General features: G+C 38.4%; 1 protein-coding gene across 1 annotated transcript in view; it reads right to left on the minus strand.

Moving 5' to 3' along the window:
• Positions 1–18,534, minus strand: part of LOC103623566 (dynein heavy chain 5, axonemal) — a 152,347-nt gene that overhangs the window by 38,877 nt on the left and 94,936 nt on the right. The window contains exons 60-66 of the mRNA XM_017746168.1: positions 12,745–12,963; positions 10,027–10,203; positions 6,425–6,619; positions 5,031–5,186; positions 4,571–4,753; positions 1,480–1,650; positions 681–1,059 (exon numbers count right to left, since the gene is read on the minus strand). Coding sequence (XP_017601657.1) covers positions 681–1,059; positions 1,480–1,650; positions 4,571–4,753; positions 5,031–5,186; positions 6,425–6,619; positions 10,027–10,203; positions 12,745–12,963 — 1,480 coding nt within the window. The remainder of the gene's footprint in view (positions 1–680; positions 1,060–1,479; positions 1,651–4,570; positions 4,754–5,030; positions 5,187–6,424; positions 6,620–10,026; positions 10,204–12,744; positions 12,964–18,534) is intronic.

Below are 18,534 nucleotides of genomic sequence, written 5' to 3' on the forward strand. Positions count from 1 at the left end.
TGAGCCACAGCTGAACAGTTACGCAGTGCTTGCCAAACAAACTGAGATATTTGGATGCCAAGCACCTGACTGTACTTGTCTTTGTACCAGGTTGCACTTATCTTATCTTGGAGACAGTGAGGTCAGCGCCCATCAAATTTTATACACCTTACTAAAATTTTTCTTTGTCTGTGTCTGAGTAGTGACATATAGTGGTGACATAATGCAATGCAATATAAAAGTGTTTTCCAACATGTAACAGACTTCCACTTTTTTGTGCTGATACTTAAGGCTGGTACAGAGTCCTGATGCATTCACATGTCTGCTCATCAGCCATCAAGAGAGCTTTTGCTTATTGTCTACAATCTCACAGACACACATAATGGGGCAGCTTGAGAAAGAGGCAGACGGTAGAGACTATAGGTTCTCTTACAAAGTCATGGACTTAATTTTTTCCCTTTTTGCAATGTATAACTTAAAATAATCCTCATCTAAGCATTGTTTTGATAAAAAATAATCTATATTGCTCTTGTTTTAGAAAATGTGTCTCTTAATTCTTTCTTGGGTTGCATATGCTTTCATTCACCAGTTAAAAACCAGTAGATCCACAGGATATAACACATTATTAATGCAAGAACGGCAAAATCTGAATTTGGCAGTTCACAAACATATGTAAACAGGAACATTTTCAGAGAAATTACCTTTGATCAGTGTCTCAAACTCAGTGTGTGAAATTTTCTTCGCCTGCAAGTCAATCTTCAGTGCCAGAAGCAGTGTGAACAGGAACCTGTGATTTTCATACAGCCCTCGAACTGTGTACTTGAAGACTTCGTAGGTGAGATGCTCGATGATATAAACTACCCTTTTTGCTGTGATCTGAGATTTCCGAGATCTTTCCACTGATAGGTCAAAAATGCCAAGGAACTGCCGTAAGGATGTTTGGTACATGGCATTAACCGAGCTCATTTCCACGATTAGGAAATAAAGGATGCTACCACGACCTGCCACGGGCCGATACTCTTCACGTGCAGTATTGATTTTCACCTCTGTCTCCACTGCTGTGTTTAATTTTTCACTGACCTTAAAATTAATGGAAAATACCATGAAGATTAAGTTGTATTACTTGGGATTTATACTACACAGGCAAAAAGAAAAGGTCTTGATTAAGATCACAATAGTATTTTTAGTTGAGCTTTGCTTCCTTCTGTCATTGTTTTAACACAGGCATCATGTCTTCATGTGTTCCAGCTCCTGTCACAATGGGAATTGATTCAAATTTACACCTGCAAAACATGCCTGGAATATAGAACAGTACCCAGGTAGCAGTTTAATTTTGGAATTTTTTATGAAGAAAAAATTAGTGTTTCTACTATTTATTTGTTAAGAAGTCAGATGTTATATAGTGGCTCTGAATGGAAAAAAAAAAACCAGGAATGAAAATCTATATACAGTCTCCAAATTACAATTACAAAATATATCATCAGTACATTCAAAATTCACCTCTTCTGCTGTTGTTTTAGTGATCCTTAAGACTTGTATCAGAGACTCATCTTCAACCAATGAGCCTTCTGTACTGGTTAGACGGCAGAGCAGGTTATCTTCAAGCTCCTGCATTTTCCTCTTGTTGGATGTCACTTGTTCCATCAGTTTGATTCTTTCTGCTTCCAGTTCCTGTATTCAAAAAATTTGCCTTAGAATTTTTAACATCAATTCAAAGAAAGACTCCTTATAAAGACACAGAAAACATGGGATTTCATGCATGTCAGATTGGGGACTTTGCTGCCTTTTTCATAAAATACAGAAATATTACTAAAATTTCTGTACTAAAATAATTTATATGCACACTGAATATATATATTTAAATAATTTTTACTGCATTTTTTTTATTAATGCAGCATAAATGCTGGAGAACGAAAACATATCAGAATTACCAGGAAAAGCTTCCTCCTAGTAAGGTGCACAACCACTAAAGATAGTTTCCAATAGGAAGTGATAAAAGCCACATTACATTGAGTACTGAAAATTAAATCAGATAAAGGACTGAAAGATGCTTTGTATGGAAGGATTTTACATTGTGAGCAAAGTTGACTGGATGATCTTTCCATTTCTAATTTCTACAATTCTGTGATTTTGAAAGATACAATGCCCTACTCCTTATAAAACAGGAAGTGTTACAATTATTATCTATGTCATATGGATTTTTGTGCCCTTTCTACAAGACAGACAATGACAAGAGAACAAAGGCAGACGAGTCAACACAATGCCAAGTGAAATGAGGCATCTAGACTGCACAGTCTACACAGCTCAGGGATACCCTTGCTGCCTGCCTTTATTATAATCAATCAAGTCAACTTCCCTATACGAAAAAAAGGGGTGGTTAATAATAGTCTATCTACACCTATGGCTTCAGTTTATTTTCATTTTTGTCAACATGTCAAGTTAAAGAAAAAGGAGATGTACAGAGTTATACAGTACAGGAGAGATTCTCCTATATTTCAAAGAAGTGACAAATTTCTTTATTTTCACAAATTTCTCATTTGGAAACCTGTTTGAAATATGTTCTAGAGCTACAGAGTGTAGCTCTGTGGAAGCTACAAGTAACTGCTTCCCAAAAGAGGGGAATGGCTTAAGCATCAGTAATTCATCTTTCTACATTTACTCCTCTTTCTATACCATTAATGCAAAAAAAGATTAGAATTACACAAAAGGAATACTTCCACAAAACACTCAAAAATACATTTAGCTACATGCCTAAATTCCACATAAGGATGTGCTTGTCCAAGATCAGACACTTTACCCATACTATTTGTAAACCTTTAAAAGGCATCTTTCAGAAAATCAGCAAATATACCAAGTGCAAGTTTTTGTTTGCAAGGGAACCTCACAACCATATTTGTAACATAAAAATACCTGTTCTGAACAAAAATAGTGGCAGCAACTTCATTATCAAAGTACAAAAATATGCTGACTTTTTTATATATATTTACAGGATCAACCTATAAAGCTGAGAAGAATAAACACTTCTTTGATCATATTTCATTGATCACTAGAGCAATGTTGAAGAATGTCTTGGTTCCTTTAATCTATTACTTTAGCTCAGCGATCATGAAGTTGTCTCTTTATTATAGAAAACCTGTTCTTCAGAATCTCTGCTCATGTTGTGTCTTTTCTTTGAACTAAATTTTTCAGAATCCCATTGGCTCTGATTATCTACACCACAACATTCATCTCTTACTGAGACAGAAGAGACAGAACAACCATGATGTCTTCATATCTGCCAAAAGAAGTTTAATAAATGTTGATCAGCTGCAACCATGTCCCTGTGCAGCAAATAGTGCTGATATTAACCAGGTTCCTTTGCAACTCTCTTCAGCGGATGTACAGCACTGGAGGAATACTTTTCAGTGACTATATTTTGGACCCAAAATGCAGTCTAGGTGCTGCTACACACATTCAGTATGAAGTCTCTATCAGTTCTGTACAGGAAAAAAAAAACCACAGCGCAAGGGTATCTTGTGGGAAGAGGAGTTTTATATGTAGGTCATGAGGAACCATTTCACTTCTATCTTGATTTAGACCTCTCCCTCCCTTCAGAGGTTAGTCAGGATACTCCCATTCACTCCTGCTGATGCTGTTCAATTTTGCTTACAGAAACCTACATCTACTGGAGTAAAGATTAAAAGTTTTGCATCCATAGCATTTTTCCCACCCCGTTTTTTCCCCAGTACCTGCTGTTACAGTTTTTCTGTTTTTCATGGAACAATTCACAGGAAGTTTGTGTATTGCAATGACTTTCCAGCCTCTGTTTCTGGCTGTCAGACTGAAGGAAGGGCACTTAAATACCAGTCCTTACTTCAGTAAAGGCTCATTTTGAGCAAAGTGGAAGGGTGTTGGCTGGAGAAATTGACAGCACCACTAAAGAACACTAGAATATGCTTTGGGGAATTCAGAGGAGGAGTGAATTCCCGTGGGTAGGGAATTCTTCTCTCATGAGCAAGTCTACCTGTGCTACTTACTGAAAGCAGCAGCTCTGCTAATCCAAACCTTAATTTTTTTCTCTCACCTGAGAGAGAATTTTCTTCCTTATATTAACTTCCACATAATCAATGCAAATTTTAGTAAGAGCAGAGTCAAGTCAGTGTTCAGGGCTCCTTAAGAATCTTTTATCTTGCACACTAGAGCCTGGCTGGCAAAAGTAGTTCAAGTTCATAAGCATTTTTTCATGTAATTCAAATTAAGTTTAAAAAGGAATTCAGAAATAAAAGAGATTTCTGACTGAACAAGAAGCCCTTGCTGTATATGAAGGAATAAAGTTGTTTTATGTATGTCATGTATACGCCTATGATGTATTTTTAATGAATAATTTTCTTTCTTCTCTTTCCAAGGCCAGATCTTAAAATAAATGTTTAGGTTCCCCCATTCAATTAAAAAACAGCTCCACATTGTCTTTCAGCAAATGAGCAACCTTTAAACTTTCATTCACATTTCTGTTCCTGCATTTGATTTCAACCAAGCCATTGAATATGTATGCACTCCTGGTGCAGATACTGAACAAGACTTCCCTCTATACAAATACTGCAAGACTCAATACCTGCTTTTCTGTGAGGATGACACGGCCAAGGAGCTGATCTTCCAGCCCTTTCATAGTAACAGTAAAGTCAATCACAGCTGTTCTTGCACTAATTTCTGGAGTATAAACAGGATTAGCCACTTTTGTTGTCATATAGAGGGTAAACCCCTTCGCCAGATCTACCTCCTTGTCACCTACTTTGACCTGAAAATAAAACACATTTCTCAATTTTCAAAAGCCTAATTCAGAAAAACTGTTATTTTATCTAATGAAAAATTTATTGACTGCCTTTTTAACATTTTCATTTACACTTTTTAAACTTTCTGATTAAGAGTAAAAAGGCCCTCAAACAACCCCATGAGTTCACTACTCATTTTCTAACTGTTTTAAAGATATGAATCATGTCAGTATTCAGACTACCTGATACTCAACACCTGTCCTATTTTAGGGGTTTTAATTTTATGTCTACAATTCATCTTACCTTGTGTGCAGAACCAGATTTTATGAAATTTTTTTCCAAGATGTTATCTAGAGCAGGATCAAGTTCCTCTCCAATGTCTTCAATTAACAAAGGTCGGCCAAGGGACAAGCAGTCTTCTATATGACTTCTGAAGAACTTGTGGTTCATAGCTGTAACCTGGGAAGATTGAGTCACCATACAGCATGCATTTGAAAGCGCATGGAAAACAGCATAAAATGTATTGCAGCTCTAAAAAATTATACTCATCCTGGGATATCTACACAAATGATTACATTTTAGGGACCAACACTTGCCTTTGCTGACATGAATGGAAGTTTTGCTTTAAACTTAGGAGGATAGGAGATCACATTTCTTTGTTGTTACCTATTTACTTATTTATCTTCATATCTAAATAATCATTGTAATATCTTAATATATCCTAAATATAAATAGTATTATGTTTAGAACAGTAAAGTAGGGATATATTTATGGAGTTCAGAAAGGGAACCAGTGTTACATAGGAGGCCTGATCTGACATCAGACGTTCAGTTTCCAATTCAGTTCCACCAGTCTTAAAATTGCTAAAAATCACACAGACTCCTTTTCATTTATTTAAATTTAATATAATTAACATAATCCTTTGAGATGATAATTGAATAGCCTTTCCAGACATCTCTGAAGTCATGGGTTTTGGGTGGTTTTGTTACCAGGAAAAAAAAATTAGGATAGACGTGTTTTTAAAATAAATCCTTGTCTTGCAGGCAAAGCTCTTTGAAAAAGGTATAATTAAAATATCTAGAGGCACATTACACAGTATTAAACCAGTATATTATTTAAAAATCAATACTCTGTTCCACCACTCTGCACTTTTTGTTTGTTATAATGTAGGCATATGTGTATCCACCAAAACAGCATGTTGCCTACATTTTTATTTCAAATTCAGCTGAGGGATGAAGCTCATGTCTGGGTGACCAACAACAAAACACTAACAAGAACACAGCAAATTACAATATCCCAGGTGTAAGCCATAGTCTAAACACTTGTGTATTTGGATTCTTGACATAACTCTGTCCCTCCTGGATGTTACTGGGGAGAACTCAGATATAGAGGAGGAGATGCAAGTCTCCAGGAAGGTGGAGAATGAGACACAACCTTTTACTTCTCTCTTTGATTCTCTTTCACTATGACAAGCAATTAAAAGATTCATCATAAAAGCAGATATGCCATAACGTATCATTCCAAGCTATTTTGCCCTGATATTGATACCCTGATATAGGGTACAGGTTCTGTGCCAGTCTTGTTTTAGTTTCCGCATAACTGTATACCAATAAACATCAGATTTAAATTATACATGGCCAAAGTATGATGACACAAATGACACACACATAAAAAAAACTTGTAAATTAACTATTTACCTGAAGTCTGTTATTCTTTTCCTTATTTTTAATCCAGATTTTTCCTTGACCTTGTGGATCAATCAGCAAAGGATATCTAGATGCCTTTGTGACAATAATGCCATTTTGAATTGAAAGGTCATCATTTGGAAGACCCTGGAGGTTCCATTCACCCACTGTAGCATTGTCAACAAGCATACCAGTAAGGTTCAAGTTCTAATAGAAAATATGCAATTACAAAATTAGTACCAGTAGAAAATATGTAAATACAAAATAAGTGCCAGTTAGAGGAGCTATACTAAAACATCTCATGAATGGTTTTTCTTCTTACTCTAATCAGAATGCATGATAGTGTATTTGGTAGTTATTGCTTACTCTCTTTTCTTTAAAGTTCAGTGGCTCGATCATTGCAGTTGAGCAGTAACGAAAGTGAATTCTGTTGAGATTGTGATGTCCATCAAAGAGTGTCAGAAAAACTCAGAAGCCAGTTCAATATCTAATGACAAACTGATTTTGGTATTGGCAAGCTCTTTTCCTGTAAGTTCAAGTGGATGTGTCATCTTTCTCACAAGAGCTTCCACCTGCCTTCCAAGTATGAATACAGGATGGCTGTGGGAGACTTAGAGAATAAAGAAGATGTGCTATAGATCATGAACATAACCATGTTCATAACCATGAACAATCATGAAAGGTTATTGCTGCTAAGCCAAAACCCTTCACAGTTCACATATCCTCCTAAAGTCTGATTTGCACTTGTCAAATAACTTGCTTTATTATATTCACTATGAAAAGTGACTGGCCTCTCAAAATTGCGTATGTGAAGAAAACAGTGCTGAAAATAGCAAGCCAAACTCTCCAGTTTAGAAAAACACCTTAGCAAGGATTGAGAATTTAAAAATAATAAAATCGAAGGTGTTTTTTTTTCATTTGCTCCTTAATTTTTCATTCAACAATTCCTATTTGTAGGCTTTTTCTAAAACTATGTTTGAAAGAAAGACATGAAAGAAAGAAAGTAAAAGCCTGCAAATCTTGCAAAAATCACACAATTCAGCATCTGAAGCCTAAAGAAAAACTTCAAATACTGTGAGAGTTGTGATACAATCCTGAGATCTAATGACACCAGGGGTTGCAAGACTCCAAAGCTTTTTTAACCCTTTGATTTTTTTACTGCTATATTATTGAAGACTCACAATGAAGAAACACAAACCATTCTCAGAAGACAGAGAAATTTTAGGAATCAAATTTCCATTTGTGTGAAGGACAGAAAAGCATTTAACAGCCAAATTTTTCAGCAATTGGAACCTAAAACCATATTTAGCTCCTTAAGCAGATGAGTAGGATCTAAACAGCTTTGAACTTTTTCTGACCTACAGCTAGAAGTATCAGTCACCCTGCAACTCTGAAACTCAGTTAATTTAAGTGCCTAACTAAACAGATAGGTGGCTAATTTTAAACAGTTCTTTTTAAATTGTTAAGCCTAAATGACTCATACACCCCCAATCAGTTAGTCTGTGACAAAGTAAGGCAGATGTCAAGCCTTTTCCTTGAACTGCAAAGCTGCTTTCTTTCTTGTGGTGTGAAGTATCAAGAAAGGCCCATATGCTGCCTTTTGTGAGTACTTAATTCCCAGGGAAAAATCAAAACTCCCTTCCATACACTATGATTGAAATCATAATTCTGTCTTTAATGGGAACTATCTAAACAGAATGGTAAATATGTTTTGAAACTTGTTAATTATGGCATTCTCCATCTAACTGAGACATACTGGGGGGGGAGGGGAAGCAAAATAGAAACAGTAAGAGAGCATTCCTCAAATTTTCAAGGATGCAGCCAAATAGTAATGTGGTCAGAACACCTTCATGGAAGCAGAATTTTAGTTCTTTATGTATTGCTTTCTAAGGACATTACACCTCCAATTTCTTATCCTTAAATGGTAAGACTCTTGACAGATATTCCCCAAGGTTAGTTGCTTTTAAGAACATTTTGTACACTGAATTTGAGAAAGCGTCTCCCTGGGAGGAGTGTATGTAGGATAACTCCCATGCCACACTGGTAAAGAATCTTGCCTGAAACTGCACTGCTGCTGGTACTTTATTAGTAAACCCATCTTGGCCTTACATATTTTTTATCATCAGGAGCTTTCAAAGAGCTTTACTGGGCAAATCAGAATCATTCATCTTTTAAGTCATGGCATAAACTGGGCTGGATTGCAAGTTTGACTCTGTCAGGTCAAGGTTAATCAGCATTACAAGAAGCAATATGCTAACCTAACATAAAAAATAATAAAAAAGATATTCACAAGTAACTTCTGTGAGGTGAACAAACACCTCATGGAAAAGAGGTCTCCTTAACAGAGGATTTAAGTGCCAAATCCCAAAAAAACTGAAAAGAAGATGCAGATCTACCTTTAGCTGTTTCACAATGATACAGCTGTACACAGGCTGCTCAATAATTCACAGCACTATTCAGCAGCAACTGCTCTGTCACAACCTTTGACAGCTGAGAACAGGGGCTATTTGAGCTTAATGCCTCAACTCCTGTGCTGAGAGGAAGAGAGAGCTCCTCAGCTATTTGTCCAACCTTTACTGCTGAAGAAAATGTACACAGGTACTCACAAAACCAAGTGGAAGGCAACACAGATTACTCAGAAAGACAGTTTTGATTATTATGGCTTAAATTCTGCCTTCAGCATGAATGCGTCTTCCAGGTACAGGGAAGAATATTAGACAGACCTCCTAAAAGGAAGAGTAGGAATAGGAGCAAGGCTGCTGCTGGCCATGAGCAAATCCTCTGCACCAGAACATCTGCCAGGTCTGGCACTCCTGAGGCAGATAGTGATAAAAGGAAAGGACAAGATTCATGCAAGGCATCCTGCCCTGTGTCATAGCCAAGCATGCAGGTTGCTCACTTTAATAAAGATAGAATATGAAGTGGCAGGAAACAGAAACTGAATGACGGAACCGTAGCTCCACTGCATTTTAGGCCACCTCTGTTCACACAGACACAGGTCAGTGAAGGAGATGCTGCAATGTCAGCCTCACTGGGACAGCCTCACTGGTGACAAAGGTGCACGGATTTAAAAGCTAGCACTGGAGCAAGCCAAAGTGCTGAAGTGCTGCAAACCAAGCCTTGCAAAATCCAGGGTTTGTTTAAATCAGTAATTTCTACAAGATACTTCAAATTAAACTAAATTAAATGTTGTGGGTACACAGCAGAGGGTATGACAGGAGGATATTTACTGATAATACACAGGGGTGCAAAGGTGATGTTACCTCTTATGAAAAAGTAAATGTATTCTAAGCTGATAAATTTTACTTTGTTTCCAGTATTATGCTATTTCTCCCCAGACAGCTGACCTCAGACAGCATTTCTCTCTCAGATTTGACAGAGCAGTGTCCTACATACCAATCTTGAAATGCCTGACAGTATAAAGAGGAACTTAAAACATATTGGTTTAGAAGCTCAGTTGTCAACTGCTCAGATTTTTTATTTATTAAAGATTGGATGGAATATGACAGCCTGTATATAATCTTCCAATTATGTACTTTTCTGGAATGAAATGCTCCACATATAATTTCTCAGCAAGGCAAAGAATAAGGTCAGATCAGAACATGAACACTTACTTTACTGTATGGAATCTTGCTATTGTCCATCTCTTTCTTCCACAATTGGAGCAGCAAATTCCTGTACTCCTGATTGAAAGGTCCAGAGTAAGAGAGAAATCCAGTGGCCAGCAGAACATTCCCCACCAAATTAATAATTTGATTTTGAAAGTTTTTGCTGCTTGCTGTCCAGCGAAGCTGTATGTAAAATATTGAAAAGAAGTTAGCTTAAGCAGACACAAAACTAACAGGAAGATCTAACTTAAGAATTCATCTCCTTCTGGTAAATATTTTTTCTGGAGAACAGTAGTATTTTTTGCTTTAAATAATTATTTCAGAAGTAGAAGTTTGCTTGGAAGTGATGGCAACCACCTGACCAAGTGGAGAAAAAGCATCTTTGCGAACAAGCTGGTCAAACTGCTAAGAAGGGCTTTAAAGGAGGAATGGAGTGGCAGTCAGAGGAGGACCAATAGTAGTGTGAGGGAGTGGAGAATCGGCCTGGCAAACAAAATGTGTGGAGTGAGATAAACAGTAGGGACCTCATAATTAACAAAACAGGGCTAACGGAGGACCACCCTAAGGACACCCACATAAACAAAGAAGTGTCCACCAGACAGAACGGTGGGGACAGCTTTCTACTGCTTATAGGACATTGATTATCACAGCTGGGCACCCATCTGACATGCTTCTACATGAATGTGCACAGCATGGAGAACAAACGAGGGCTCTGCAAGTGGTTGCAGTGTTGTGATATCATGGGGGTCGCAGAAACATGATGGAAAGACTTCCCTTACTGGAGAGCAGCATCAGCTGTCTATGGGTTTGTTAGGAAGGACAGGCTGGGGAGGTGAGAAGAGGGGTTTTCCTTCATGTGAGAGAGCAGAGGAATGCATGTAGTTCTGCATGGGAGACTCAATGATGGACAATATGCCAGTTGGGAGCTTATGGGCTAGCATCAGAGGGAAGTTCCACGTGGGAGATGTGTGTGTCTGTCACAGACAATGTGATTAATAAGCAGTAGATGAGGGCTTTTTCAGACAGTGAGCAGAAACCTCACATCCACAGGCCCTGGTCTACACAGGGGCCTTCAACTGCCCGATATCTGAAGGGACAACACAGAAAGACACAAGCAATCCTTGAGGTTTTAAGGAGGGTATTGACAAATGTTCTGAACACAGTTGAGTGAGGATCTAAGGAGGGAAAGGCAGTTTGCTTAACCTCAGACTTGCAGATAAAGAACTGATCAGGGATCTAAAATTCAGGGGCAGCCTTTGCTGAGATTGTTTATCCTTGAACACCAAGAGTGCAGGGGAAATTTGTACACAGGTATCTTTGCACGCAAATACCTGATGGGAAGGTGTAAAGAGGAAGATGCCAGACTCTTTTCACTGGTACCCTATGAAATGACAAAGGGCAGTGGACACAAATTGGAATATAAGAAATTCAAATTCAGCACACAAAAAATCCCTTATTTCAGTGAGAGTGGTCAAAAACTGGAATAGGTTGCCAAGGGAAGTTGGGGAATCCTTGAAGATATCCAAAAACCAACCAAAAAATGTCCTGAGCCTTGAGTAGTGGGGAGGGGGAGGCTGTGTTTTGGGTTAGATATCTCCAGTGGTTTCTTCCAATCTCAATTATTCCATGATTCTGCAATTTTATAAAAATTATTTTTTAATGTATTAAAAAAATTAAAAATACTTAACTAATATTTTTGCTTATTCCTTTCTTTCCAGATTGCTGTTCCTTTACAGTCACTCTGCATGCAATCTTGGTAAGGACATACACATTTCAAGTTTAGAAAACACACATTTAACCCAGTGTCAGTCTTGCCCAATAGTCAAAGTGCCATAGAGAGTCTTTATTTTTTTTGGCTGAATTTTCAAAAGTAGAGTGGAATAACAGGTCTTACAAGACCTCATAGCACAAGGCTCCAGAAAACCCACAAAAAGACACTGTAATTTCCTATTTTTGTATTGCTCTTAAATTTAGAAATTCATTGAAAAAGTATGATAAAGCATCTAAGATTTTTGACTGATGTAATTTGAAAGGCAGCTATGCAAAGAAATGCTGAGGTCCTGACCTCACAGGACCCAATGGTTGAAGTCAAAACTCTAATCAATTTTGACTTTGTGTGAAATGAATGAAGGAATTAACAAAGCAAATAATAAGAGAGGAAAAAAGAGTATCCTGCTTCCTCTGAAAACCTTCAGGCTGAAGCCAGAAAGATCTGCATAGGAAAGGTAAATTTCAAGCTCACTGCAGAGGATAACAATTAGCCCATAATTCTGCAAAAGGCTCCAGTAGAAATCTAAGCTTCAATTATAATTCAGGAAATTAGTCAAGCTTCAAATTTGTATTCTTGTATACTTGGTGAGAAAAAGAGAGTAATCCTTCTTATAAATATTTTAGGGCAATTATTTAGGTTAAGCCTAATTCCTCTTCTTACTAAAGCTAAAAGGAATTTGGCTCCTTGGCTTTAAATCTGAACTTTATCCTAATACGAGTCATATGATATAACACAAATTTTCATACAGAAGACTTAACACAATAAATTGCTTTACTTTGTTAGATACATTAACTTCAAGGAAAAAAACCCCTACCTATAACTAAAAAAAGGGTCGTATGATACCAAGATGTCACCACACCTTGAGTTTCTCGAGCACTGTTACGATCATCACGGAGCATTCTCAAAACCGCGCACCTGCTTTGTGCTGGAAACCTACGCACGTGTGCTAATACCTTTTCTCCACCCAATCCTTCAATCAGAGCTGTGGCATTGCTCATCTTCCTTCTGCATGCCTCAGCATCATCAAGCAAGGCCTGCTTCTCTTTCACAGCAGCATCATACATGGCTTGTACTTCATCCAGTTCCATTTGCTTCTTGTCCAGCTGATTTTGTGCACTATCCAGTTCCATTTGGGCAGCCGCAAGTCTTCCTTCTTGCAAAGCTAAATTTGCCTACAGATATTTAAGAGCAAAAAGTAGTTAATACCTATTATTTGGCAGAAGAAAATGAGATTCATTTAATGGCACATACTGTACTGTATTGGGTACTTTTAAAAATAATACATGTTTAAGACGACAGAAGGCTTTTTTCTTTTTATTTCTGGAACAGAAGCATAGCATTAAAGTTAATCAAGGCAATCTTAAGATGTTTTAATAATATTTTCAGAACGGTCTATTGATCACACAATGACCAATTACTTAAATCCCAATTCACTTGAAATAGCTGTAAACTAGACATATGAGGCAACCTATACAATTGGTGGCCTTATATATATGCCTCCTGTAATACATTCTCAGTGCAAAAGAAAATTAATATTGTCTTAATTAGTTATAAAATAATGCAAATTATAACAGAAACTAGTCTTCTGCTCTCTTTTTCCAACAATTACTTCTACAACAAAAATATAACAAATATATTTTTTGCTCCTCTGGAAAGTAAAACTCTAGAGATTTTTTTCACATCTCTCTATAAATTTGCATGATGAGTTACCAGTCATTTAAATGTGGCCTCTTAACTTTTATATTCCTAACAGGGTTGAAAAAAATATTCTGCGAATTCAGAATGTATTTCCATATACATTTGCAAAGGATTAGAGCCTGACAAAGCTCTTATGAAATTCACACTTACAGATAAAGGTTGATTCCATTTACTCTGAATATTTAAAAAAGCTTGTTTAAATATGTGGCAAAATATCATGTATCTTATTTCTGGTTTTTTCTCCTATAAGAGTTATGAAGATGGAAACCAAGAATCTGTAAAACCTGTTTTATTATGAATATGAAACTTGACACTCGCATTACATCATACCAGAAGCGTAGCAATAGAAGGTATCTCTTTTAAGGGATAATTCTTAGTTAACAGTATAATCATGGGTTGGGGTCTGGTGTATTTCAAAAGAGAGGTTTGTGAGCAGGGAATTAGAGAAGCATATATGTACTAACCAGTGAAGTAGGTCACTAATATCTGCATACATGTATGTTGTATACATGTGTATTGGATACAGGTGAATCACATGTTCTGTGTCCAGGTATATTAGCAAGCTAGGTATATGCAGACAGTATATGCTAGAGAAAAGCACTGTCAGTAAAATTTCATTACCTGGTCTGTTGACAGATTCTAGAGATAAAAAAATATTTTGGAATCCAGATGAACCAGTAAAATGGTTGCTCATAAAATTTCCATCATGTAAGGATGCTGAAATATTTTTACCTCACTGTTTATTAAAAAAACACATTAAAAAGCATCACCTGGAAATAAACATTGCTCAATCAATGAGTCTTGATTAAACCCAGATAAGCAGATTTCAGAACTGCTGTTATGTTTTAGTGAATCTTAGACCATTGGGTTCCAACAGCAAAGGAGTTTTGAGGAGGTGATGTAGTGTTACTGTGTCCTGCACCAGGGGAAAGGTGGGGAGGGTGAGATATAAGAGAGAAAGAGAGGGAAAGAAAGTGTGTGCAGGGTTCCTTCTGCATCTGAATAAGAAAGGTCTGACAACAAATGGTTTAATAAGAAAACTGCCTTAAAAGATTCATAAGAAGACAAAGAGTGAGTGAACTTCACATCCCTTCAAATATTGGACACTCCACATTCATGCAGCATCAGACAGAGCCTGGATAGTTTTTCCCAGGGTATCCTGCGCAGAGCAGATCCTGTCCATGAAGAGAAAGCTTTCTCTTTTGGTCATTCAAACTATTTTAAACTCCTCTTACTATTCCGTCTTATTAAAGCAGTCACCTCATTTAGCCATCTCTTGTCAGGCCTTTCTTACTGAGATCCAAAAAGAGCTCTGCACCAGCCCTCTTCTACCTCCCCCAGGCACCTTCCCCACTGCAGAGCATCCTTGTATCCTTAAATTCTCTGAGGGCTAAAAATGGGAGTCAGACAATATTATGACATATTGTTTCAGCCCCAGCTGACAGATACTGAGGTTACAAAGGAAACAAGATCCTTGGAACAGCTGGAACAATGGAGAACTTACAACTGGCTGTGTGGATTCATGTAACACCTTCACATTCATCACAGCAGGGTATGAACTTCAATGGAAGAGGATGGGCATGTGAATTCCCAATACATATGGAGCAATGATGCCTTGTAAACATGAAAAGCAGGTCTTTGTGCAGCAATAAACTACTCAGAAAAGTGCCAAAGATTGATAAAACAGACTTCCCCATTGTCCTGGGTTGCAGTATATTCTATTACCATCCTCAGGAGCTGTTGAAATCAGGTGGGGCAGTGTTTTCCTTGCCTCCTCCCCCCAGACTATCTTTCTGTTAATGGCCCATCATTGTCCTGCTGCCTGACTCAGAGATAACTCCCTCTGGACTATCTTCTGTTAATGAGCCTAATCAACACTTTGCCTCATGACTCATTACCCCATTGTGAGATGCTCCACCCAGAGGGAGGAACCAAGCATCCCATCGTGGATATAATCTGAGACTCTGAACACCAGAGACAACACTTCCCACCGGGTTTCCAGAGGACAGGAGCTACATAGCCACCACTGGACCTTCTGAGGAGGAGCAGACCCTTTTTCTACAGGATTGCCGCTTTGGGAGGACTGCAGCCACCATTCTACCAGACTGCTACCACCACCCTGACTAACAGAAACTCAGGTTGTATCCTAACTCTGTCCGTTTAACCCAGTGTTATCCGCCTTTATTTTTTCTTACCCCTCCTTTTATTTCCCTATTAAATTGTTATTCTGACTTGGTGCCTCCCACTAGTTTGTTTTCAAACTAGTACACTGTACCGGTTTGGCCAAATTTAGAAATATATCCTCTGGGAGAAGGCACAACCACCCCTCCCCCAGGTTCAGGAAAAAAAATAAATTTTCCTTGAAGGAAAGTGAAGATAAACTATTTATTTAACAAACACACGGGAAAGGAAAATAATGCTAAATGATAAAATCTTTCCCTGTGGAGGAAAAACCTGGGAAAGCGTTAGAGTCCTCCCTTTGGTCTCCTTGGAGCTGGGGCTTGGGCCAGGCCCTCTGTGCCCAGTGGAAAGTCCTCCCGATGGGCTCTGATGTTGAAGCAATCAAGCAGTCCAGTAAAAAAGGGAGACAATCCGAAATTTCAGGGAAGGAAGAATTCAACTCTCAGTCTCTCTGGAGAACAAAGCAGCTGAACCACTAGCCAAAAAAAAACTGTTCTGGGAGCAGCAAGCTGGGTGCTTCCTCCCTCCCCTGCTGCAGCTGGGAAAACCAATTGCTATCTGTGTGTGACCTTGAACAAGCTGCAAACTGCTTTGAAAAAGTTTTGTTCAGTTTTTTCCTTCCCCCTCTCAGGCTCGGTTTAGAGGTATAGAAAGGCACAGGAATTAATTTCTGGGCATAGGCAGCGATATGGGATACACATCATAAGGTCACCCCAAGACATACACCCATTCTTAAAAACTCTTAAAAGGCTATCAGCTTTGAAGGTGTAGGCACAAAGAAAAAACTGTCCAGATTAGTAAAAAAAAGTACATTGTATTCTAACATGAAAAAAATCCCTAACATTATTTACACAAGACTTCACAGATTTTTCTGGAAGATGACCCATAATAGGAAATTATTTTATAGGCAATTTAACCAAAGTTCTCAGCCAATTTTAGAGTAACCATAACAAAGTATAAGACATTATAATATTAGTTTGATTTATAGTCTACTTGATCATATGTGATGAACAATGGTTGGTTGCATGAGAATGACAGCCAGCATGCCAGGATGACCAACCTATGTGATTCCCAAAGGCAAAAAAACTACTTGTTCCAGATGAGCCTTAGAAATCATCACTATTTGCTCTCTCCCTGGTTGGTTTTTATTTTTTTTTTCCAAACTTGACTTTTCAAAATTACATGGGTACAAACACGGCTTTTGTATTGACATCACTGGCTGGGGGGCTGGCAGCCTCCTCTATAGAGCTCTGCCATGAGAGCAGGAGGCAAGCTCTGCTGCCAAAGAGAATCTTCTGCACAAGAAGACTATTACAGCTGCAATCAGCCCCATACAAACACTTCCAGCCTAAAATAGGCAGGAAGGAAACATGTTTCCCAACCACTAAGAACCACTGTGGCCTTCCTAATTTTAGTGGCATTGCTCTGTGAACAAGCTTCACACCCTTAATTTCATCCCTCTGAATCATGCAGCAAAGCAAGGATACACAACTTGTTCCAGCTGGATGCAGTGTGAAAGCCTGAAAAAATGGATTTTATGCAAATGAATCACGAGGATTTAAGATACGAGGTCCACAGTTTGATCTGTGCTCCTGGAGAAGTGGTGCTATGCTGGAACATGCCTGAACTCGTGTGAGAACACCAGCTTCAGTCTTTCCTTGCCTTTGGCATTGTGGGGAACCAGACAGACAATCCTCTCAACACCTGCTCCAGCCAGTGCTGCTACCTGCTCTCTGCATCCATCTGCATGGGGCAGGTCCCGAGACAGCACCTGTGCCAACAAGGGCCATAGCCTAAATAGTTAAGCAGCTGTTTTGCCTTTTTCCAAGCTGCCCTCACAGAGGACTTCACAGCAGGTGGTGAAATGATCCTGCCCCTTTTAAGATTTTTTCATTCCACACAAAACCAGAACAAATAAACACATAATTACAGTCACAGCTAGACTCTTAAATGAAACATGCCCAGGACCTTTCTCTGGCACTGAAGTTAACCAGCATAAAACAGCTCACATTAAGCTCTCCCAGCCTCTAAAACACGACTGCATACTGACAGCCTTGTGGGAATGGCTCTTGGACCAGGCTAGCTCCTGAAATGTGCCCAGAGACTACTGAAGAATGCCGCTTAGCCAAGACAAAATCTACACTAGGGATCATTCTAACAATTTAATAGTGCAAATGATGACTTTCCAGTGCCCTGAAAAATTCACTAGTACTATTTAATTTACTAGTATTCACATAGACATTAAGTTTCTCGCTGCTTCATTGCAAACTCAATTTTGCAAAGTACAAAGTGTATCTGACCCTGATCCAAGGAAGCTATCCAATAAAAATGACTTCTCCCACAAAAAGAAGCCTCACACCACTTAATTCTATACCTGCTCTTGAATGGAATGCCCAGATCAACCCCAAATCACTCTGAAGAGCAACTGCTGTTCAGTAAATTCAGGAAATGTTACTAGGAGAATCCCATTAAAAAAAAAAAGCGTCCAAAACTTCAGAAAAGGTAAGAATGATTTGGAGCTTTCCTAGCACTTCTCTTGTTAAAGAATTTCAGCTTTCCAAGTCCACTGTTCTTACAGTCCATTGAGCACTCACTGTGGCTGGACTAGGCCAGAAGGCTTCTTGCACTTGGACTCTGTCACTCTGCTCCTGACCTTCTGGGGATGTCCTGAGTGCTCATCTTTGCCTTTGCTTCAGTCCTGTTCTGGGCACATGGCATCTGACTGAAAACTCTTCATGGAAATGCAATTTCTAAACTGTCCCAGATTACTGCAGATTTTTCCTCTAGACACTCCATTGGTTTTGGATCAGCTTTCTCAGAGACTCAATATCATGATATGCTTGTATCCACCATTATTTAGGGAA

This window comes from Corvus brachyrhynchos, unplaced genomic scaffold, assembly GCF_000691975.1.
Source record: "Corvus brachyrhynchos isolate BGI_N302 unplaced genomic scaffold, ASM69197v1 scaffold409, whole genome shotgun sequence".
Classification (NCBI taxonomy): Eukaryota; Metazoa; Chordata; class Aves; order Passeriformes; family Corvidae; genus Corvus; species Corvus brachyrhynchos.